The sequence below is a fragment of the Procambarus clarkii genome, chromosome 72 (assembly GCF_040958095.1).
Source record: "Procambarus clarkii isolate CNS0578487 chromosome 72, FALCON_Pclarkii_2.0, whole genome shotgun sequence".
Classification (NCBI taxonomy): domain Eukaryota; kingdom Metazoa; phylum Arthropoda; class Malacostraca; order Decapoda; family Cambaridae; genus Procambarus; species Procambarus clarkii.
Genome location: NC_091221.1, coordinates 24,459,307 through 24,483,563, shown reverse-complemented (window position 1 = coordinate 24,483,563; position 24,257 = coordinate 24,459,307). Strand labels below are relative to the sequence as shown.

At 40.6% G+C, this 24,257-nt stretch overlaps 1 protein-coding gene across 1 annotated transcript; it reads right to left on the bottom strand.

The window, feature by feature from the left end:
* Positions 1–2,870: 2,870 nt before the first annotated feature.
* On the bottom strand, positions 2,871–23,625 carry LOC123752194 (uncharacterized). Its single transcript, XM_069312620.1, has 4 exons — positions 23,320–23,625; positions 23,123–23,209; positions 10,299–10,457; positions 2,871–3,073 (listed from the first exon to the last, which is right to left on the bottom strand). Exons 1-4 carry the CDS (start codon positions 23,357–23,359, stop codon positions 2,871–2,873), a joined length of 489 nt encoding a protein of 162 aa, XP_069168721.1. The 5' UTR covers positions 23,360–23,625.
* Positions 23,626–24,257: the final 632 nt, after the last annotated feature.

The window sequence follows — 24,257 nt, the reverse complement described above, 5'->3', positions numbered from 1 at the left end:
AAAGGGACAAAAAATAACTCCCTTCAATGAGTATGTAAAATGAAAATAATTCACTTTTATGCAGGCGATGAGTCACAATAACATGGCTAAAGTATGTAGACCAGACCACTCACTAGAAGGTGGAGGGACGACGACGTTTCGGTCCATCCTGGACCATTCTCAAGTCAATTGTGATGAGGAAGTAGACAGGCAATAAATAGGCTAGAGAGAGCTAAGGAGCAAAGTAAGGTGTATCTTACTATATAAGGGAGATATCATATATCTCCCTTCTGACGGGAGCTCAACGGAGCGCAGCTTTCCCCTGCGATGTCTGGCACTGAAGTGAGGTCAAAGCCCTTCCAGAAGCGAGCCTCACGCCTCCAGCAAAATGTCCACATCTCCTAGCCAGTCATCTATATGTTTCCTTCTTCACTGCCCATAATCTTAAATTGTTATATATATCCAAGCAACTCTTTTACATATGGGTTATCACCTCAATATTTGCTAGACCTTCTAATCAGGTCAGGCTTGCTGAATAACTCTCAAGGAGGGAGACTCGTTTCTCCTGCCGGCTGAGATCATAACAATATTAACTCTGTAAACTGTAAGACATCATGACTGTCTTTTCCCAATGGTGTAGTGGGTTAAGACACTCGCCTGGCGTTTTGCGAGCGCTTTGTCCTGGGTTTGTATCCTGGCCTTGGAAGATTTACTGGGCATCAACCCTTAACTATGGCCCCCCCTGTTTACCCAACAGTAAAATGGGTACCTGGTTAATGGATTTGGTGGGGTCATATTCTGGGGAACATAGGATTAACGACTTGCTTGAAACACTATGCGTGCTAGTGGCTGTACAAGAATGTAAAAAGTCTTGTATATATAAATAAAAATATAAAATCTATGTACAGTTTACAAAGTCTGTACACATAATATTTACCTTTGTTTTTAAGCTCTCTATATGGTTAAGGTGATTAGTCACATCAGTCAGCAGCAAAGACACTCTCTGAATAATATGATTCCCTCAATCCTCTGAAAGAAACAAAATGACAGTATTTACATAATTTACATTGATTTGTTTTCAATTTTGATGATTGTGTAAATATATATTACTTAATGTTGTAATACATGAATAACGCTATTATGTATTGCATGTAAGAATTTTTCAGATATTGATATATTTACATAACGAATAAAGTATTGTGATATATAAGTTGCCCTAACAGAAATGTATTAATTGTTGAAAAATATAAATTTATCTTACAAAAGGAAAATTATTTAAGAACTATACCTTCCAACTTTTTCATATGGGAATAACTTTTTGTTGCCATCAATATGTATGGCAAATGGGTTAGTATGACAAGCAGGGCACACGGTCTTATTGTAGCTTTGGACATTTGCAAGTTCATACTGCATAAATCTCCACTCCTGGAATGTTCTTTTAGCAGCTTCAAAGTTGATGCAACCATCCTGAAATATATACTGAATATAGAATTTGCATGGATTAGCCCCATATATTGGGGGAGTGGGTAGCACAAGTTATAGTGCAAGATTGAACAACTACGTTCCCAGCCTAGTACTGGGAACATGGTTCCCAGCCTAATACTGGGAACCTTGTTCCCAGCGTAGTGCTGGGAACCTAGTTCCCAGCACTAGGCCCAGATGTGGCTAAGCCATGCAAGTTGCATGAGTTAGCCATATATATTGGGGGAGTGGGTAGCACAAGTAACAGTGCAAGTTTGAAGAACTACGTAGGAAACTATAAGGATGAAATTAATGCTTTTTAGTTTTACTTTTGAATAATGTTTTGAACAGCTGGACAGCTTTTAATTCAATAAAGAGTTTACCAATTAGGAGCAATAACCAATTACTTTATTTGCATAGAGAGTTTGCACAGATTTAGTTTGACTCGGGGGATATCAGAGAGATATTGATTTCTGGTGTGGTGATTATGGGATCCTTTACATCTATCAAGGAAGAGTTTCAGATCAGGATGTGCATTTAGGAACAAGGTTTTGTACATGTAAGTGGCACAAGAGAATGTGTGGAGTGGGTTCATATTTTTATGTATTATTATATATACAGTTTAATGTATACAGGTACTTACATTACATATATAAAATTAATAAATACTTACTCTTCCATTATGAGAGCCAAGCGCTTGGAGCGCTATTAACAAGGATTTCATTGATAAACCTGGGCTGTTCCTTTTAAGGAAATGCCAGTTGTTCAGGAGTTTGGTGCTGAAGAATGTGTTACTTTTCCTGGCTGATGAGCAGAAGTATCCACCATCATACAACATCTTAGCATCTGCAGGAAGGCTGTATCTACACTCTTGACACTCAAATATGGGCAGATAAAGGTCATACCTGCCTAGAAAGCTTAGTTTTAGTATTTATTCCTAAAATAAAGCAGCTTATTTTGAATCTTTTGTAAAACTCATCTCCATCACTGAATGGATATGTTTGTGTCTCAAAGATTGAAGTCCACATGCTTGGGTATGGGTATTGTCACTAGAACTTCAGTGATGCTACTATATTCAGTGATGCAAATACTCATAGATTTATGTGTTCAAACTTAATATTAAATAAAATATACCTGAGAGCATTATGAAAGTACACATGATGTCAGAACTCTTTATGTTAAGGTTACAGTCTTTACAGTTACAGGAAATTTTTGGCACAGGAACTGGCACAACAGGTTCTGAATAAGAAAATAATAATAAACTTAGGAAAGATTGCATATTTAAATAATATTCAGTAAGTCAAATGCCATAAAAATTGAATTGCTTATTGAGTAAAAAATTTATTTATTTTTTTCTTTTAATATTTTGGTACTTATATTGTAAAGGCTTGGTAAAAAGAAAAGTTTTCATATGTAAAGAATTTTTTGGTTTACATACGCCAGTCAGTAAATGTCCCATTACGGTCAACAGTCACAGTTGGTGGCAATGCTTCATAATATCCACTGGCCCAGGAAAACCTATCATGGAATGGGTTTAAAAAATGTTTTTTCATATCACAGTGGTAGCAGAATAGGCGATGACAATCTTCACATTTGATGCTGGCTTCAATCATACATTTGAAGCATTTTGTGTCTGTCAAATGAAAATATTTGAAAACATATGTTCAAAAATATCGCATCTTTGTCAAAAAAGACTTCTGTACAGTTTCAGATCATGCAGAATTAGGAAAAAAATATTTATTTATTTATTTATTTATATACAAGAAGGTACATTGGGTTTGTGAGAATACATTGGATAGTACAGTATTTACATTCTTGTAAAGCCACTAGTACGCACAGCGTTTCGGGCAGGTCCTTAATCTAGCAGATAATTTTAAGTAGGTAATTTCAATCAGAATTGATAAATGATAAAGATTCATTACAAGAGAAAAATGAGATGAGAGAGATAAGTAGGTATATTAAAGCATATTGTTATATTAAAGCTCTGATTGATTACATTGACAGCTTGATTAGTAATTTAAACAAGGTTAATAAACACCATACAGCAGATTGACAGCACATATAAGACAGCAATGATCACAATGGTAAAGATGTTCAGATTGGGTACTGTTACGAACCCGGATCCAGCGTCCGTGCCTGGAGCAGTGACAAACACGCCATCTGTGGGTCAGCTCCCGAAACCCCCGCCAAACGAACGACGACACCTAGTGAGGACAGCGTGTACTGGCCTCGAGGACCAGTTTCCAGTCTGGTTCAGCGCTCAACACCGCCGCTCCTGACCTCTGGTGAGGTGGTGCTCCGACGACAGCGCCATCTATGGAGTGGATATGTCGGGCGTTTGTATCTGAGCCTGTGAGTGTGGTGTATTAGTGTCCCGGTTATTAATGACGTGTCTGCTTACAGAGCCGACCTGGGACCACTGTGTTGAAGGTGGAGTCAGTCTACCCGAGGCAGCCAGTCTCCATACAGTGAAGTTTGCTGCAGCTGTCGTGACGTCGTCCCCCCGGAAGAACACTGTGGTGTGTTAAGCCTGCCAGTGGAGTGGCAGTGGAAGGATTTACCCGGGACCGACGGTTGGAGACGATAGTCCACTGGGGTATTGAGGACAGGAGGGTGATTGGTGATATCACACGAGACTCCTGTCTAGGGCGTACCCCTTTTATCGCTTGTGGAGTGGCCGTACCAGCCTTGGTGGCTCAGTACCTGCCAGCAGACCTGCTGGACGTGTGGTTGACGGCCTCCACGACGGTGCCCCCAGTGGACCTGTGTTGTGGCTGACCTGTGGCCAGGGTAGACTCGGCGTTCTCAGAGGACACGTCTTGAGGCCACGAAGAAAGCACCGCGGACTCAGCACCTAGCTTCGAGGATCCATAGTCTCCAGCAGAAGACTACAGTGTTGATCCCCTGTGTAAAGTGTTAATACCCCTCCCCCTTGTGTACTCTTTTATTATATATATTAAACGGTGAAGGTGAACATTATATTATATTAAGTTCTTAGCTTTCTTTCCCTACTCCCTTTAAGTTACTTGCGTCACGGATCGCATCCCTTGAAAGCCTCTACTGGCTTGGGGTCGGATATATATCTTCCTCTAACGACATCAGAGTAAGAACCCCGTTGCGTCCCGAGAGGGCCGTAACATAATTGGCATCCCCAGCGGGATCCGTCCCCTTGTTAAGTATGTTTGACAGGGGTGGTGAAGTGGCGTAATCCCTGTATATAATTCCCCCTGTGTGACGATTGTGACGTTATACGTCCTGTGCGGTGCTCAGTGACTAAGTGCGATATTGTGCAGTGCGGTGCTCGCTGTGATTAAGCGATTAAGTGCAATATTGACTAGTGCGGTGCTCAGTGATTTAGTGCAATATTGTAGAGCGAAGTGTTCGCTTGGACTCAGTGCAATATTGGGTAGTGCGGTGCCCGGAGTGATTACGTGCAATATTGGCAAGTGCAGTGTTTGGTGCAATATTGGCGTAGAACAGTGCTCGGTGTGTTAAGTGCTAACGTGTAAGCAGTGTGTTAAGTGCTAAGTGTTCCATCTGTGACAATGGCAGACAAAGCTACCATCGATGATCTGGACGATGTTCAGGCTTTTCTGAACAGAGTGGACTGTCTTGCCAGATTAAAGTATCTGAGCAAACCGGAACTTGTACTAGTGAGCGCCTACCTGGAGATCAAGATCCGTGCCAGTGATTCCCGTGTGGAGATCCTGTCCAAGGTTCACCGGCACCTGAAGGCAGAAGGGAAACAGGAAGGCGAGACTCCTAGTACAAGGGAAGGTGAGGAAATAGCTTCCACAGAAAAGGAAGATAAGGGCAGTGACATTGACAGTGATGCAGGTGAGCTTAATATCAGCTTCCTAACAGTCAAAATGCGTGCCCTAGAGATTAATCGAGAAATAGAGTGGAAGAAATTGGAAATGGAAAGAGAAAGACAAGATAAAGAATTGGCGATGAGGCGTTTAGAATTAGAACGAGAAAGAGAGAGAGAAGAACGAGAAAGAGAACGAGAAAGAGAAGAGAGACGAGAGAGAGAAGAACGAGAAAGAGAGAGAGAAGAACGAGAAAGAGAGAGAGAAGAACGAGAAAGAGAGAGAGAAGAACGAGAAAGAGAGAGAGAAGAAAAAGAAAGACAGAGACAACATGAACTAGAAGTATTACGATTAGGCGCTGGACAGAGACAAACTGGAGTAAGCGGTTTCGATCCGGTAAGGAATATCAAAATGGTCCCCAAATTCAACGAGAGAGAAGTTTCGAAGTTCTTCGCAGCCTTCGAGAAAGTCGCTGCCTCTTTGGAGTGGCCAAGGGAGAATTGGGCCATCATGATACAGTCAGTTTTGACTGGGAAGGCCCAAATCGCCTACTCTACGTTATCCCTTGACGACTCCGGCGATTACGATATGGTGAAGAAAGTGGTGCTCATGGCGTACCAATTGGTACCTGAGGCATATAGGCAAAAGTTCCGAAACCTGAAGAAGACCTCAGAGCACACTTTCACCGAATTCGCCACCATCAAGGAGCGACTTTTTCAAGAATGGTGTGCCTCTCGGAAAGTGGAGACCAAGGAAGACCTCGAGCAGCTGATTCTGCTCGAGGACTTCAAGGATTGTTTGTCTGTAGACCTGAAGACGTACTTAGAGGAACAGCAGGTAGAGACCTTGAGTGCAGCAGCCACCATGGCTGAAGAGTATATCCTGACTCATAGGCCGTCTGCTAAGTACGTCCCGAGGAATTACCAGCGCCGGTTTGACAGACCTCACGACGAAGAAGAAAGACCCGTCCCACGAAGCGCTAAGAAGACGCCCCCAAGTAGCCCCCGAAGAACAAGTCCCAGTAGTCCGAAACACCGTAGTCCAAGGAGGAATATGGTGTGCTGGACTTGTGGGCAGAAAGGGCACATAGCTGCTAGGTGCCGAGGTAGAAGAGGTGGCAGCGCACGAAGGGAGGTGATGTTGATGAGCTGTGTTACATCACCAGTAGGAAACCAGTCTACGACGACGCAGGAAGGACCAAGTTTGTTGGCCCCTCACACTTCAACCGGGTATGTAACGAGTGATCATACTGGTAGATCAATTGTAGTGCTCAGAGATAGTGGAGCAGCCCAGTCCCTGATCGTGAAGAGCTCGTTACCCGAGGGAGTAAGTGTGGATGGGAGACCAGAGGTTATCCTGGTTGGGTTTCCAAGGACGCAGTACATCGCCCCCTTAGTGCCAGTACATCTCGACTCGCCTTATTTCAGCGGCACATGTGCGTTGGCAGTAGTCGATACCCTCCCTGTGGCTGGGATTGACGTGGTACTGGCCAACGACTTGGTGACCGATTGGAGCACCAATCATCCCAAGGTTGCGGACGAGTTTACCAGAACAGCACGGTCTGAGGTAACAGGCAATGGTAATGTCCAGGTAAAGACAGACCCGGATTTGAACATGTCTAATTTGTCCTCTCCCCCGCAGATCGACAGTTATCTAGCAGTGTCTCCTGATTCTCTTGACAAGGAACATGAGGTTAAGAAGGCAGAGGTACCTGAGCTAGAAGAGAGGCCTCGTGTGCAGACACCCACGGATACCAACGAGTCTGGAGCGAAGGCTGAGGTGTGCTTGCGGTATGGCAAGTTACAGCGTGTAGTGGACCAGCCAGAGATTCCCCAGACGTCAGAGGTATGTGAGGTATGTTCTAAAGGTCTAGTGCCCTCTTTGGTCCAAGCCAGGCTAGTGGATGGTGCCGGCTATGGACATGACAAGCTCAGGAAACTTATCCCTCGACTTACCAAATGTTTCCTATCGGTATTTTGTTTTGTTCTCCTATGTGCTCTCTGTGTTCTCAGTAAGGATCAGTGGACGACCCGAAGGATGATGGCTCCCGTGAACATCGAGAAGAGGTCCCAGGGATTGGAGAGTTGTACTGCAAGTGTTGCAGTTGAAGAAGGGACCTGGGAGGTAATAGATGATACAGGAGGTACGACATGTGATAATGTGAGTGACTGTTTCCGACAGGTTGACACCCCCCGCGTGACTGTTGAGCCTCAATGCAGCGTTATGTGGAACGTTGGTCGACCTGACGGTGGCAGAGCGAATGCCACCTGCGACGTACGAACAGCTCCGTTGGGACTAGGTGTGGACCTAGTAGTGTATGCTGTAAGTACTGTTTTACTCGCGGTCGCTATCACTCTGAATTATCAGACCCCTGTATTCCAGGTTCCTGTCTCCCTGAAGGACCATCGGACTGGCACCAGAAATGCCGTCTGTGGTCAGCCATCATCGGTGCCACGACATAAGGAAGTGTCGAGTCACCCCAGATCGTGTCTACACCGATCCTTACTCGAGAGGTGTGAGGTTATGCTCCGGATTAACATCTCGGTGGAGACGGTGAAGGTGTGGAAGATTACGTCAGGCAGATCATTGCCTTCTATCTGCAAGTTCCCGTTGTGCCGGAAATGGCTAGTAGAAAAGTTCTGTGGACAAGACAGCCTCATCACTCCAGTTCATAGTATAAGTAAGTCCATTTGGAGTTGTGTCGCCCTGCTAATTTGGTTTGTGTTTTTTATAGAACCCCAAACCAAATTCTTTTTGGTGGGGAGGTGTTACGAACCCGGATCCAGCGTCCGTGCCTGGAGCAGTGACAAACACGCCATCTGTGGGTCAGCTCCCGAAACCCCCGCCAAACGAACGACGACACCTAGTGAGGACAGCGTGTACTGGCCTCGAGGACCAGTTTCCAGTCTGGTTCAGCGCTCAACACCGCCGCTCCTGACCTCTGGTGAGGTGGTGCTCCGACGACAGCGCCATCTATGGAGTGGATATGTCGGGCGTTTGTATCTGAGCCTGTGAGTGTGGTGTATTAGTGTCCCGGTTATTAATGACGTGTCTGCTTACAGAGCCGACCTGGGACCACTGTGTTGAAGGTGGAGTCAGTCTACCCGAGGCAGCCAGTCTCCATACAGTGAAGTTTGCTGCAGCTGTCGTGACGTCGTCCCCCCGGAAGAACACTGTGGTGTGTTAAGCCTGCCAGTGGAGTGGCAGTGGAAGGATTTACCCGGGACCGACGGTTGGAGACGATAGTCCACTGGGGTATTGAGGACAGGAGGGTGATTGGTGATATCACACGAGACTCCTGTCTAGGGCGTACCCCTTTTATCGCTCGTGGAGTGGCCGTACCAGCCTTGGTGGCTCAGTACCTGCCAGCAGACCTGCTGGACGTGTGGTTGACGGCCTCCACGACGGTGCCCCCAGTGGACCTGTGTTGTGGCTGACCTGTGGCCAGGGTAGACTCGGCGTTCTCAGAGGACACGTCTTGAGGCCACGAAGAAAGCACCGCGGACTCAGCACCTAGCTTCGAGGATCCATAGTCTCCAGCAGAAGACTACAGTGTTGATCCCCTGTGTAAAGTGTTAATACCCCTCCCCCTTGTGTACTCTTTTATTATATATATTAAACGGTGAAGGTGAACATTATATTATATTAAGTTCTTAGCTTTCTTTCCCTACTCCCTTTAAGTTACTTGCGTCACGGATCGCATCCCTTGAAAGCCTCTACTGGCTTGGGGTCGGATATATATCTTCCTCTAACGACATCAGAGTAAGAACCCCGTTGCGTCCCGAGAGGGCCGTAACAGGTACATAAAGATTGGGAGACTGGGTAGCAAAAGATACAGATAAACAAGATTTATAAACACCATACAATAGAATGGCAGCACATATAAGGAAACAGCAATGATCACAATGGTAAAGATGTTCAAATTGGGAACATAAAGGTTGGGAGATTGGGTAGCAATTGATACAGTGCAATTTTAAGGCAAAAAGTGAAAAACTATGAAGATGAAATTAGGTACTTTTTAGTATTGATTTTGAATGATGTAAAAGTTGGACAACTTTTCAATTCAGTAGGGAGTGAGTTCCATAAACTGGGTCCCTTTATTTGCATAGTGTGTTTACACAGATTAAGTTTAACTCTGGGGATATCAAAGAGATATTTATTTCTGGTGTGGTGATAATGGGTCCTATTACATCTGTCCAAGAAAAGTTTCAGACAAGGATTTGCATTTAAGAACAGGGTTTTGTAAATGTAGTTGACACAAGAGAATTTGTGGAGTGAGATTATGTTTAGCATGTTTAGGGAGTTAAACAAGGGGGCTGTGTGTTGTCTGAAAGCAGAATTTGATATTATTCTGATAGCAGATTTTTGCTGGGTGATGATGGACTTGAGGTGGTTTGCAGTGGTTGAACCCCATGCACAGATACCATAGTTGAGATAGGGATAGATTAGTGCATAATATAGAGAGATGAGAGCAGAGTTAGGAACATAATATCTGATTTTGGAGAGTATACCAACTGTTTTAGAGACTTTCTTAGTTATGTGTTGTATGTGGGTACTGAAGTTGAGTCTCTTGTCTAGGAATATGCCAAGAAACTTTCCATCATTTTTATTGCTAATGTTTACATTGTCAATCTGAAGTTGAATTGCATTTGTAGATTTGCTTCCGAATAGGATGTAGTAGGTCTTTTCTATGTTAAGTGTTAGTTTGTTGGTTGAAATCCATAAGTGGACTTTTTTTAGTTCATTATTAACAACACCATTTAGTGTATGTGGGTTGGGGTTGGAGTAGATGAGGGTAGTATCATCAGCAAACAAAATAGGTTTCAGAATGTTAAAGACATTAGGCAGATCATTAATGTATATAATATGGTCTATAAGTATACATAAACATTTTTCATTAGTGATAAAATGCTTCAGGTATATTTAAAACGAAGTATCCACTCTCTATTCAAAAAATATAACTAAAAAAAATGCAAATATAATAAGTTGTAATGTAAACTGATATGCTGATGTAAATAGACAATATGCTTATAAGTATTGTGTATGTACCTTCAACTGGAACAGCGTGCCTACACACCTCCCACTCAAATAGAACTGACCGACTTTCTTCCCAAGAAATTTCAGCCTTCATTCTTCTTTGCTGCCATTGAGAAATCTTCACTTGCGATTCTTGGATTTTTTTTATTTCTGCAGCAAGTTCGGCAGCGGCTGAAATTATTATACTTTAATTATAATCTTACACTGATTTTTAGACTATCTTCTTTAGCTATTTTAAATTTCACTCAAACTATAAGTCAATATTTTGACTAAAAAATATTTTTATATATAAATTTAAATAATTTTATATATATATATATATATACAGTATTTATAATTTATAATAATATTTTTACAAATGTGTTTATAATATTACCCCTTTATCCATTTATCTACAACCATATTTATTCATCTATCTATACACCCTTGACAGGATATTTGCATCAGGAATGACTATGAAAATGGCCTAAGGGTCTTTATAAGGCATTTATCTTAAGCCTACTATGATCCACCCTACATACATCACGGACCCAAGTCCTTTCCCCTGCAATTTCAGAGAGGATAGCCATATATGATATTATATATATATATATATATATATATATATATATATATATATATATATATATATATATATATATATATATATATATATATATATATATATATATATATATATATATATATATATATATATATATATATATATATATATATATATATATATATATATATATATATATATTAGTATATTTTGGTAGCAGTCTTTCCTGTAGACATATATTATTAAATATGACCGAAAAAGTAAGATTAATAATTCTAACACGAATTTTCTCAATCTTTCGTACATTTCGTTTCACTGTTGGAGGTAAATCAAAAATCAATTCTCCAAAATTCATTTTTATTTCTAGTCTGACGCGACACGAGCGCGTTTCGTAAAACTTATTACATTTTCAAAGACTTTAGTTCACAAATACACAACTGAATAGAACTTACGCATCTCCGATTTTATATCTACATTTGAGTGAGGTGGAAGGGGTGATGTGGCATTAACACAAGACAGAACAAGATGTGGTATTAATAGGGTATTAATTTCATCAACACAAGACAGAACAAGAGTATTAATAGGGTATTAATTTCATCAACACAAGACAGAACACGAAACAATGGATACTGAATAGAAGTGTTTGTAGAAAGCCTATTGGTCCATATTTCTTGATGCTTCTATATTGGAGCGGAGTCTTGAGGTGGGTAGAATATAGTTGTGCATTAATTGGCTGTTGATTGCTGGTGTTGACTTTTTAATGTGTAGTGCCTCGCAAACGTCAAGCCGTCTGCTATCGCTGTATCTATCGATGATTTCTGTGTTGTTTACTAGGATTTCTCTGGCGATGGTTTGGTTGTGGAAAGAGATTATATGTTCCTTAATGGAGCCCTGTTACTTATGCATCGTTAAACGCCTAGAAAGAGATGTTGTTGTCTTGCCTATATACTGGGTTTTTTGGAGCTTACAGCCCCCAAGAGGGCATTTGAAGGCATAGACGACGTTGGTCTCTTTTAAAACGTTCTGCTTTGTGTCTGGAGAGTTTCTCATGAGTAGGCTGGCCGTTTTTCTGGTTTTATAGTAAATCGTCAGTTGTATCCTCTGATTTTTGTCTGTAGGGATAACGTTTCTATTAACAATATCTTTCAGGACCCTTTCCTCCGTTTTATGAGCTGTGGAAAAGAAGTTCCTGTAAAATAGTCTAATAGGGGGTATATATATATATATATATATATATATATATATATATATATATATATATATATATATATATATATATACATATATATATATACATATATATATATACATATATATATATACATATATATATATACATATATATATATACATATATATATATACATATATATATATACATATATATATATACATATATATATATACATATATATATATACATATATATATATACATATATATATATACATATATATATATACATATATATATACATATATATATATACATATATATATATACATATATATATATACATATATATATATACATATATATATATACATATATATATATACATATATATATATACATATATATATATATATATATATATATATATATATATATATATATATATTTTATTAAATATGACCGAAAAAGTAAGATTAATAATTCTAACACGAATTTTCTCAATCTTTCGTACATTATGCTTCACTGTTGGAGGTAAATCAAAAATCACTTCTCCAAAATTCATTTTTATTTCTAGTCTGACGCGACACGGGCGCGTTTCGTAAAACTTATTACATTTTCAAAGACTTCACAAATACACAACTGATTAGAACTTGCATTTCCCTGATTTTATATCTACATTTGAGTGAGGTGGGAAGGGTGATGTGGCATTACATTTGAGTGAGGTGGGAAGGATGATGTGGCATTAGAGGATATTAATAGGGTATTAAAAGTATCAACACAAGACAGAACACGAAACAATGGATATTGAATAGAAGTGTTTGTAGAAAGCCTATTGGTCCATATTTCTTGATGCTTCTATATTGGAGCGGAGTCTTGAGGTGGGTAGAATATAGTTGTGCAATAATTGGCTGTTGATTGCTGGTGTTGACTTCTTGATGTGTAGTGCCTCGCAAACGTCAAGCCGCCTGCTATCGCTGTATCTATCGATGATTTCTGTGTTGTTTACTAGGATTTCTCTGGCGATGGTTTGGTTATGGGAAGAGATTATATGTTCCTTAATGGAGCCCTGTTGTTTATGCATCGTTAAACGCCTAGAAAGAGATGTTGTTGTCTTGCCTATATACTGGGTTTTTTGGAGCTTACAGTCCCCAAGTGGGCATTTGAAGGCATAGACGACGTTAGTCTCTTTTAAAGCGTTCTGTTTCGTGTCTGGAGAGTTTCTCATGAGTAGGCTGGCCGTTTTTCTGGTTTTATAGTAAATCGTCAGTTGTATCCTCTGATTTTTGTCTGTAGGGATAACGTTTCTATTAACAATATCTTTCAGGACCCTTTCCTCTGTTTTATGAGCTGTGGAAAAGAAGTTCCTGTAAAATAGTCTAATAGGGGGTATAGGTGTTGTGTTAGTTGTCTCTTCGGAGGTTGCATGGCTTTTCACTTTCCTTCTTATGATGTCTTCGATGAAACCATTGGAGAAGCCGTTATTGACTAGAACCTGCCTTACCCTACAGAGTTCTTCGTCGACTTGCTTCCATTCTGAGCTGTGGCTGAGAGCGCGGTCGACGTATGCGTTAACAACACTCCTCTTGTACCTGTCAGGGCAGTCGCTGTTGGCATTTAGGCACATTCCTATGTTTGTTTCCTTTGTGTAGACTGCAGTGTGGAAACCTCCGCCCTTTTCCATGACTGTTACATCTAGAAAAGGCAGCTTCCCATCCTTTTCCGTCTCGTAAGTGAAACGCAGCACGGAACTCTGCTCAAATGCCTCCTTCAGCTCCTGCAGATGTCTGACATCAGGTACCTGTGTAAAAATGTCGTCAACATACCTGCAGTATATGGCCGGTTTCAAGTTCATGTCGACTAAGACTTTTTGCTCGATGGTACCCATGTAGAAGTTTGCAAACAGGACACCTAGGGGAGAACCCATAGCGACCCCATCTACTTGCTTATACATATGCCCATCCGGGCTCAAGAAGGGTGCCTCTTTAGTACAAGCTTGGAGTAGTTTCCTCAGAATACTTTCTGGCATGTCAAGAGGAGTACAGGCTGGATCACGATACACTCTGTCGGCTATCATTCCGATTGTCTCGTCCACAGGTACGTTGGTAAACAGCGATTCTACGTCCAACGAGGCTCTTATCCCTGTGGCCCGTGCGCCCCGCAGTAAGTCCACAAATTCCTTTGGAGACTTCAGGCTGAAGGCGCAAGGAACATAAGGAGTCAGCAGGCCATTGAGTCGCTTTGCCAATCTGTACGTGGGTGTGGGTATCTGGCTAATGATTGGCCGAAGTGGGTTTCCAGGCTTGTGCGTCTTGACATTTCCATACGCATATCCAGGTTTATATTCCCCAATGATCTTTGGCAGGTGGAGTCCGGATTTCTTGGCGTTCACAGTTTCGATCATTTTGTTGACCTTTGCTTTTAATTCGGCTGTAGTGTCCTTCGTTACCCTTCGTTACCCTTCGTTGTCCTTCGGACCTATGGCAATTCCACGACCAAGAGATGGCTTCCTGAACCTTGCAGGAATTAACCTCACTGAGGACCAAGTCACTCTCCTAAATCTGGGCATAAACTGTCATGTTATGTCCAGACCGAGTGAAATGGCCCGGAAAGTGGAGTTGGAAATTCTGTTGGACGACATATTCGACCTCGAGACACAAAAGAAGGTCACTACCAAAGATACCTTACAAGCAGAACTTATTGCAGAAGGAGGAAAGAATCGAGGCAACTACAGAAGCACCATACTGTCCCCCGAGCTTAGAGCGGCAGCTAAAAGCCTTCGTGAGAACAAGGAGATAGTTGTCAGGAGAGGTGACAAGTCGCCAATATATGTCATTCTTAAAAAAGACGAATATCTGGCGAAAATGAACATCATACTCTCTGACCAAACTAAGTTCCAAAGGGTAACGAAGGACACTACAGCCGAATTAAAAGCAAAGGTCAACAAAATGATCGAAACTGTGAACGCCAAGAAATCCGGACTCCACCTGCCAAAGATCATTGGGGAATATAAACCTGGATATGCGTATGGAAATGTCAAGACGCACAAGCCTGGAAACCCACTTCGGCCAATCATTAGCCAGATACCCACACCCACGTACAGATTGGCAAAGCGACTCAATGGCCTGCTGACTCCTTATGTTCCTTGCGCCTTCAGCCTGAAGTCTCCAAAGGAATTTGTGGACTTACTGCGGGGCGCACGGGCCACAGGGATAAGAGCCTCGTTGGACGTAGAATCGCTGTTTACCAACGTACCTGTGGACGAGACAATCGGAATGATAGCCGACAGAGTGTATCGTGATCCAGCCTGTACTCCTCTTGACATGCCAGAAAGTATTCTGAGGAAACTACTCCAAGCTTGTACTAAAGAGGCACCCTTCTTGAGCCCGGATGGGCATATGTATAAGCAAGTAGATGGGGTCGCTATGGGTTCTCCCCTAGGTGTCCTGTTTGCAAACTTCTACATGGGTACCATCGAGCAAAAAGTCTTAGTCGACATGAACTTGAAACCGGCCATATACTGCAGGTATGTTGACGACATTTTTACACAGGTACCTGATGTCAGACATCTGCAGGAGCTGAAGGAGGCATTTGAGCAGAGTTCCGTGCTGCGTTTCACTTACGAGACGGAAAAGGATGGGAAGCTGCCTTTTCTAGATGTAACAGTCATGGAAAAGGGCGGAGGTTTCCACACTGCAGTCTACACAAAGGAAACAAACATAGGAATGTGCCTAAATGCCAACAGCGACTGCCCTGACAGGTACAAGAGGAGTGTTGTTAACGCATACGTCGACCGTGCTCTCAGCCACAGCTCAGAATGGAAGCAAGTCGACGAAGAACTCTGTAGGGTAAGGCAGGTTCTAGTCAATAACGGCTTCTCCAATGGTTTCATCGAAGACATCATAAGAAGGAAAGTGAAAAGCCATGCAACCTCCGAAGAGACAACTAACACAACACCTATACCCCCTATTAGACTATTTTACAGGAACTTCTTTTCCACAGCTCATAAAACAGAGGAAAGGGTCCTGAAAGATATTGTTAATAGAAACGTTATCCCTACAGACAAAAATCAGAGGATACAACTGACGATTTACTATAAAACCAGAAAAACGGCCAGCCTACTCATGAGAAACTCTCCAGACACGAAACAGAACGCTTTAAAAGAGACTAACGTCGTCTATGCCTTCAAATGCCCACTTGGGGACTGTAAGCTCCAAAAAACCCAGTATATAGGCAAGACAACAACATCTCTTTCTAGGCGTTTAACGATGCATAAACAACAGGGCTCCATTAAGGAACATATAATCTCTTCCCATAACCAAACCATCGCCAGAGAAATCCTAGTAAACAACACAGAAATCATCGATAGATACAGCGATAGCAGGCGGCTTGACGTTTGCGAGGCACTACACATCAAGAAGTCAACACCAGCAATCAACAGCCAATTATTGCACAACTATATTCTACCCACCTCAAGACTCCGCTCCAATATAGAAGCATCAAGAAATATGGACCAATAGGCTTTCTACAAACACTTCTATTCAATATCCATTGTTTCGTGTTCTGTCTTGTGTTGATACTTTTAATACCCTATTAATATCCTCTAATGCCACATCATCCTTCCCACCTCACTCAAATGTAATGCCACATCACCCTTCCCACCTCACTCAAATGTAGATATAAAATCAGGGAAATGCAAGTTCTAATCAGTTGTGTATTTGTGAAGTCTTTGAAAATGTAATAAGTTTTACGAAACGCGCCCGTGTCGCGTCAGACTAGAAATAAAAATGAATTTTGGAGAAGTGATTTTTGATTTACCTCCAACAGTGAAGCATAATGTACGAAAGATTGAGAAAATTCGTGTTAGAATTATTAATCTTACTTTTTCGGTCATATTTAATAAAATATGTCTACAGGAAAGACTGCTACCAAAATATACTAATATATATATATATATATATATATATATATATATATATATATATATATATATATATATATAAATATAAATATATATATATATATATCTCAAAAATCAGAGGATACAACTGACGATTTACTATAAAACCAGAAAAACGTATATATATATAGATATATGTGTCGTACCTAGTAGCCAGAACACACTTCTCAGCCTACTATGCAAGGCCCAATTTGCCTAATAAGCCAAGTTTTCATGAATTGTTTTTCGACTACCTAACCTAACCTAACTTTTTCAGCTACCTAACCTAACCTAACCTATAAAGATAGGTTAGGTTAGGTTAGGTTCGGTCAAATATCTACGTTAATTTTATCTCCAATAAAAAAAAATTGACCTCATACATAATGAAATGGGTAGCTTTATCATTTCGTAAGAAAAAAAATTAAAGAATATATATTAATTCAGGAAAACTTGGCTTATTAGGCAAATCGGGCCTTGCATAGTAGGCCGAGTACGACGTTCTGGCTACTAGGTACAACATTATATATATATATATATATATATATATATGGCCACCCAGCGCCCGCCCAGCGCCCGCCCAGCGCCCACCCAGCGCCCGCTGATGTCGCAGGTCACGACTGACAGCCAGGCTTCTCTCAGCCAAGAGGAGCCATCAATCGACGACAGGTATGGCACATGCCAAGTGTGTGACAAGGTGTGGAGACTCAAGCGTAACGGAGATGTGCGCAAGCATGCTCACAACGGAACCGATTGTCCGGGTATGTGGCGCCCTCCCAAAGAGGGTATCAATCAAGGCCCCACTCCAGCAGTCAGGGAAAACACCTCTAACAGCTTCATTTCGACTGAGAATCTACTAGAAGCCATCAAAGCAACATCGGTTGGAACCCTGCAGCACATCCCCAAAGCTGCCCGGCCCCAGGCAGCAGCCAAACTATCCAGCCTCTTGAAAAAGGTCAATGACTCCCCCGGAACTATCCAAGCATGGCACAACCTTCTCCTGTTTGGAAACATATGCCTAGCTGTCCCTGCAAGGAGAGACAAATCACTAGCTTCCTCGGTCATTATGGCTATAAATAGTTTTCCTAGAGAGGACAACCAGGCACCCCTCCCCACCCGTGCTAAAAACACCCACCGCAGGAAAGGTATCAACAGCAGAACCGAGGCATCCAAAATCAGAGCAACAGTCAGCAAGAAAATAGAAGAAGGCAACACAATAGGGGCGATCAGAGTCATCACCAGTGAAGACACAGTTGCCACCAGGGATGCCGATACAGCACAAGCCCTGAGGGAAAAACACCCACCCAGAGCTCCTCGTGACGACAGTGTTCCCCTAGTCGGTGTCACCAGAGCAGAACCCCTGTGTGTGCTCGAATCCATGGTGCACAAAGCAGCTTTATCCTTCCCACCAGGATCAGCAGGTGGGTTCACAGGACTACGACCCAATCACATCAAACAAATGCTCAACCCTGCACTGGGAGACATTGCACAGGGCCTCCTGGTGGAACTAACTAGATTCGCCAACACATGTCTAGCTGGCAACATACCAGAGACCATACGGCCTCTCTTTTTTGGCGCTACCCTCTGTGCCCTGAGGAAAAAAGATGGAGGAATCAGACCGATAGCTGTCGGCAATTCACTCCGGCGTCTCGTCGCTAAGGCTGCTGCTAGAGCAGTTAGTCAGGCAGCAGCCGACATGCTGAAGCCAAAACAGCTTGGGTTTGGCATTCCCCAAGGGTGTGAGGCAGCGGCTCATGCAGCTAGAGCCTACATTGCCAACATTACGAATGAAAAAGCCCTGATAAAGCTGGACTTCAAAAATGCTTTCAATCTGGTTAGAAGGGATGCAGTACTCAATGCAGTTCATCGCCTTTTTCCTTCCCTCTACCCGTTTGTAAACTCATGCTACAGCAAGAATCTAACTCTGCTTTTTGGGGAACATGAAATTGAATCACAAGAAGGTGTCCAACAAGGTGACCCCCTTGCTCCTTTTCTGTTCTGCCTAGTTATCAAGGAAGTCACCGATAACCTGTCCAGTGAGCTCAACATTTGGTTTTTGGATGATGGTACTCTAGCTGGCTCCCCAGCCTCACTCTTGGACGACATAAGAATAATCCAGGAGCAAGGAGCAAGCCTAGGCCTCACCCTGAACCCTTCCAAGTGCGAAATAACCTCCACCAACCAACACATAATAGAGCAAATAAAGGTTGTTTTGCCTGACATTCATACAACCAACCCTGAGGACAGCACACTCCTAGGTGCTCCTCTTGGAAGGAATGCCATCGACGGGGTCCTTGGTAAGAAGATCACTGACCTGAAGAGGATGAACGAGAGGATTGAAGACATCGATGCTCATGATGCACTTTACCTCATCACCAGATGCTTGTCCCTTCCCAGGCTGACCTACTTTCTAAGATGTTCGCCATCTTTCAACAATATTAAATTAGAAGAGTATGACAGCTTGCTGAAATCAACACTAGAAAAAGCCCTCAATCTTTCCCTCAGCGACTCACAGTGGAAACAGGCCTCCCTTCCTGTCAGACTCGGGGGCCTTGGCGTGCGCACAGCAACACAAATTGCTGTACCAGCATTCCTGTCCTCTTCAGTGGGGTCTGACAACCTGGTGAAGGAAATCCTACCTGAGCACCTAGTTCAACAGGCAGGGGTGCATGATCCCAGCTTCACAGACTGCACAACCAAATGGGTCTCTCTCGCAGGACCAGCACCCCAACCACCGCCTTCTGAAGCCCATAAGCAATCCAGCTGGGATCGCCCCATTGCCGACCAAGAAGCTGCAACTTTGCTAGAAGCTGCGACGACACCACATGACACTGCCCGACTTAGAGCTGTAGCAGCTCCCCATGCAGGTGATTTCCTATTAGCAACCCCAATGTCAGCAACCGGCACCCGTCTCACACCGCAGGCCCTCCGAATTGCCGTGGCTCTCCGCCTAGCTGCCCCAATCCACACCGAATACAGGTGTATTTGCGGCGAGGCAGAGGCCGACAGATACGGACGGCATGGCCTTCTTTGCCAAAGGACGGGAGGATGGCATGCAAGACACGGCGAGGTTAATGACATTATTAAGAGGAGCCTTACCACAGCCGGTTGTCCAGCAGAGAGAGAGCCCCGTTACCTAATGTCCCGCAACTCTGATGAGCCTGTCGGTCGCCCAGACGGAATTACGGTGAACCCCTGGAAGAATGGTAGACAGTTGGTGTGGGACTACACTTGCGTTTCAACTTTGGCCAGTACCTATGTTGACTTCAGTGCTACACAAGCAGGAGGAGCTGCCAATCACCGGGAAGCGGCCAAGTCACGTAAATACAGAGACCTTGAGCACCACTACAATTTTGTCCCCATTGCCTCAGAGACACTTGGTGCCTGGGGTAAAAGTGCTGCTAGCTTTTTAAAGGAGTTGGGGTCTAAGCTAATCGAAACAACAAGAGACCCCAGAGCTGCCAGTTTTCTTTTTCAGCGCCTTAGTGTGGCAATCCAGAGAGGAAATGCTCACTGCATCCATGGTTCCTGCCCGCCATCTGAGGAGCTGGAGGAGCTATTCAACTTGTGACAAGCAGCCTTGTACCCTGTATGTAATCAATATTGTAACTTTTTTTGTGTAATGACATTTTCAAATAAAGTTAGATAAATATACACACTTAACAAAAGAATAGGGGTGGTAGGAGAAGAAAATATCAAAGTGTTCAGTGAGGATCCACAAGGTCTTCTCTGAGTACTCTTTATTTTCTTCTCCGAGGCTATGGGTCCCTACATTTGCACCAGAGGTGGTACCCCTATATATATATATATATATATATATATATATATATATATATATATAATGTCGTACCTAGTAGCCAGAACACACTTCTCAGCCTACTATGCAAGGCCCGATTTGCCTAATAAGTCAAGTTTTCATGAATTAATTGGTTTTCGAATACCTAACCTACCTTAACCTAACCTAACCTACTTTTTTCGGCTACCTAACCTAACCTAACCTATAAAGATAGGTTAGGTTAGGTTAGGTAGGGTTGGTTAGGTTCGGTCATATATCTACGTTAATTTTAACTCCAATAAAAAAAAATTGACCTCATACATAATGAAATGGGTAGCTTTATCATTTCATAAGAAAAAAATTAGAGAAAATATATTAATTCATGAAAACTTGGCTTATTGGGCAAATTGGGCCTTGCATAGTAGGCCGAGAAGTGCGTTCTGGCTACTAGGTACGACATATATATATATATATATATATATATATATATATATATATATATATATATATATGTCGTACCTAATAGCCAGAACGCACTTCTCAGCTTACTATGCAAGGCCCGATTTGCCTAATAAGCCAAGTTTTCCTGAATTAATATATTTTCTCTAATTTTTTTCTTATGAAATGATAAAGCTACCCATTTCATTATGTATGAGGTCACTTTTTTTTTACTAAAGTTAAAATTAACGTAGATATATGACCGAACCTAACCATCCCTACCTAACCTAACCTAACCTATCTCTATAGGTTAGGTTAGGTTAGGTAACCGAAAAAGTTAGGTTAGGTCAGGTTAGGTAGTCGAAAAAACATTAATTCATGAAAACTTGGCTTATTAGGCAAATCGGGCCTTGCATAGTAGGCTGAGAAGTGCGTTCTGGCTACTAGGTACGACATATATATATATATATATATATATATATATATATATATATATATATATATATATATATATATATATATATATATATATATATATATATATATATATATATGTCGTACCTAGTAGCCAGAACGCACTTCTCAGCCTACTATGCAAGGCCCGATTTGCCAAATAAGCCAATATTAGGCAAATCGGGCCTTGCATAGTAGGCTGAGAAGTGCGTTCTGGCTACTAGGTACGACATATATATATATATATATATATATATATATATATATATATATATATATATATATATATATATATATATATATATATATATGTCGTACCTAGTAGCCAGAACGCACTTCTCAGCCTACTATGCAAGGCCCGATTTGCCTAATAAGCCAAGTTTTCATGAATTAATGTTTTTTCGACTACCTAACCTACCTAACCTGACCTAACCTAACTTTTTCGGTTACCTAACCTAACCTAACCTATAGAGATAGGTTAGGTTAGGTTAGGTAGGGATGGTTAGGTTCGGTCATATATCTACGTTAATTTTAACTTTAGTAAAAAAAAAGTGACCTCATACATAATGAAATGGGTAGCTTTATCATTTCATAAGAAAAAAATTAGAGAAAATATATTAATTCAGGAAAACTTGGCTTATTAGGCAAATCGGGCCTTGCATAGTAAGCTGAGAAGTGCGTTCTGGCTATTAGGTACGACATATATATATATATATATATATATATATATATATATATATATATATATATATATATATATATTATTAGCTAGCCAGAATGGAGTTCTTGGCCCAACTATGCAAGGCCAGATTTGCCTAATAAGCCAAGTTTTCCAGAATTTCAATATTTTTTCAAATGTTTTTTCTTGTGAAATGATAAAGTTATTCATTTCATTATGTATGAGCTAAATGTTTTTAAATTTGAGTTAAAATTAATGTAGATATATGATCGAACCTAACCAAGCCTACCTAACCTAACCTAACTTATCTTAACCTAATCTAAACTAACATAACTAAATCAATAATTTATGTTCTTAATATAATATAATAATAATATTTAAAAAAAAGGAAACAATTTTTTGAAAATAAAGTCACTTGGCCTATTAGGCCAATCGGTACTTGCATAATAGGCCAAGAAGTGCGTTCTGACTACTAGGTACGACATATATATAATATATATATACATATTTATATATATATACATATACATATACATATATATTTATATATATATATATATATATATATATATATATATATATATATATATATATATATATATATATATATATATATATATATTTATATATATATATTTATATATATATATATATATATTTATATATATATATATATATATATATATATATATATATATATATATATATATATATATATATATATATATATATATATATATATATATATACACACACACACTGTATTTGCAACTTAGTCCTTGGTTACTATGGCAATGCATTTATATTTGTATCTCTCTAAAATAATTAGATAACATACCATTGATATTTTGGGGTATAACGTCTACAACAGAAACTGGAGGCTTCATTACTTCATGACTGCAAGGGAAAGGATTTGATGGTGTGCCTAGTAATAGAAAAAAAACAGTAAAAAATATATTACTATAACAAGTTATTTATAATTACATTTAAGAGCAGTTAGTGATTATATTTAACTGTTGACAATAATACTAATACCTAAAGCTCTGCTTTTTCTAGACGAAGTGCCAGTGTACATAATTGTCCGCCATTTTGGGTTGTTATTTTGGGAATCATAAATTGCTCGAAGCCTTGTTATCTCCTCTTCAATCTCCTTCAATTTCTTTTGGTGTTGTAAATCTTGCACACTTTTATGCAACTCATCTGAACATAGATAAAGAACACAAAGTATTCTATGTAAAGCTGGAAAATGATATTATCCAACACAAATACGTGAAGTGTGTGAAAGCTGTATTTTAAATGCAGATGACATAAATTGCTCATTTGACAATATATGTTGGTAATCTTTACAACAATTTGAAAGGGAGTAAAATATTTCCTTTAAGTAAAATTAAATTAATCAATTATATGTTATTTATATCCATATTAAACATTGTGAATAAAAATATAAGTGAGCTTACCATGTACAACAGGTATATGTTTTTTCTTTTCTTATCTCTTGATATTTGCCTGAGCCTGGCTTTCCGGCTGAGCTTTACGTTTGACATCAAAAAGCCTATAGCCACACTTGCAGACATGTTGATTAATGTTCACGATAATATTACATGAGGGACATAATCGCTGTAAAGCGTTTCTCAGGACTGAAAAATAAAGATAATTTGGGTTATGATAAACTGTGCAGTACAGTATAATTACATTATAATGTAGAACTACCTAAGCTCACCAGAAGTCACACACAATATGGGAAATCATTCATATTTGAATGATCAAATAAATGAGCAAATGATGAATGAATGATTTGAATGAGCAAATCATTCAACACAAAAGACCACATGGATAGTGAAATCTGGATCCAAAATTATAATTTATATAGATGTGACAGAGTAATAAGGTCAGGTGGAAGAGTAGGTCTGTATACTAAAGAGGAACTGGCATGAACAGTGCTCCTGAACTCAACTAATGAGGTGGTAGAGGTA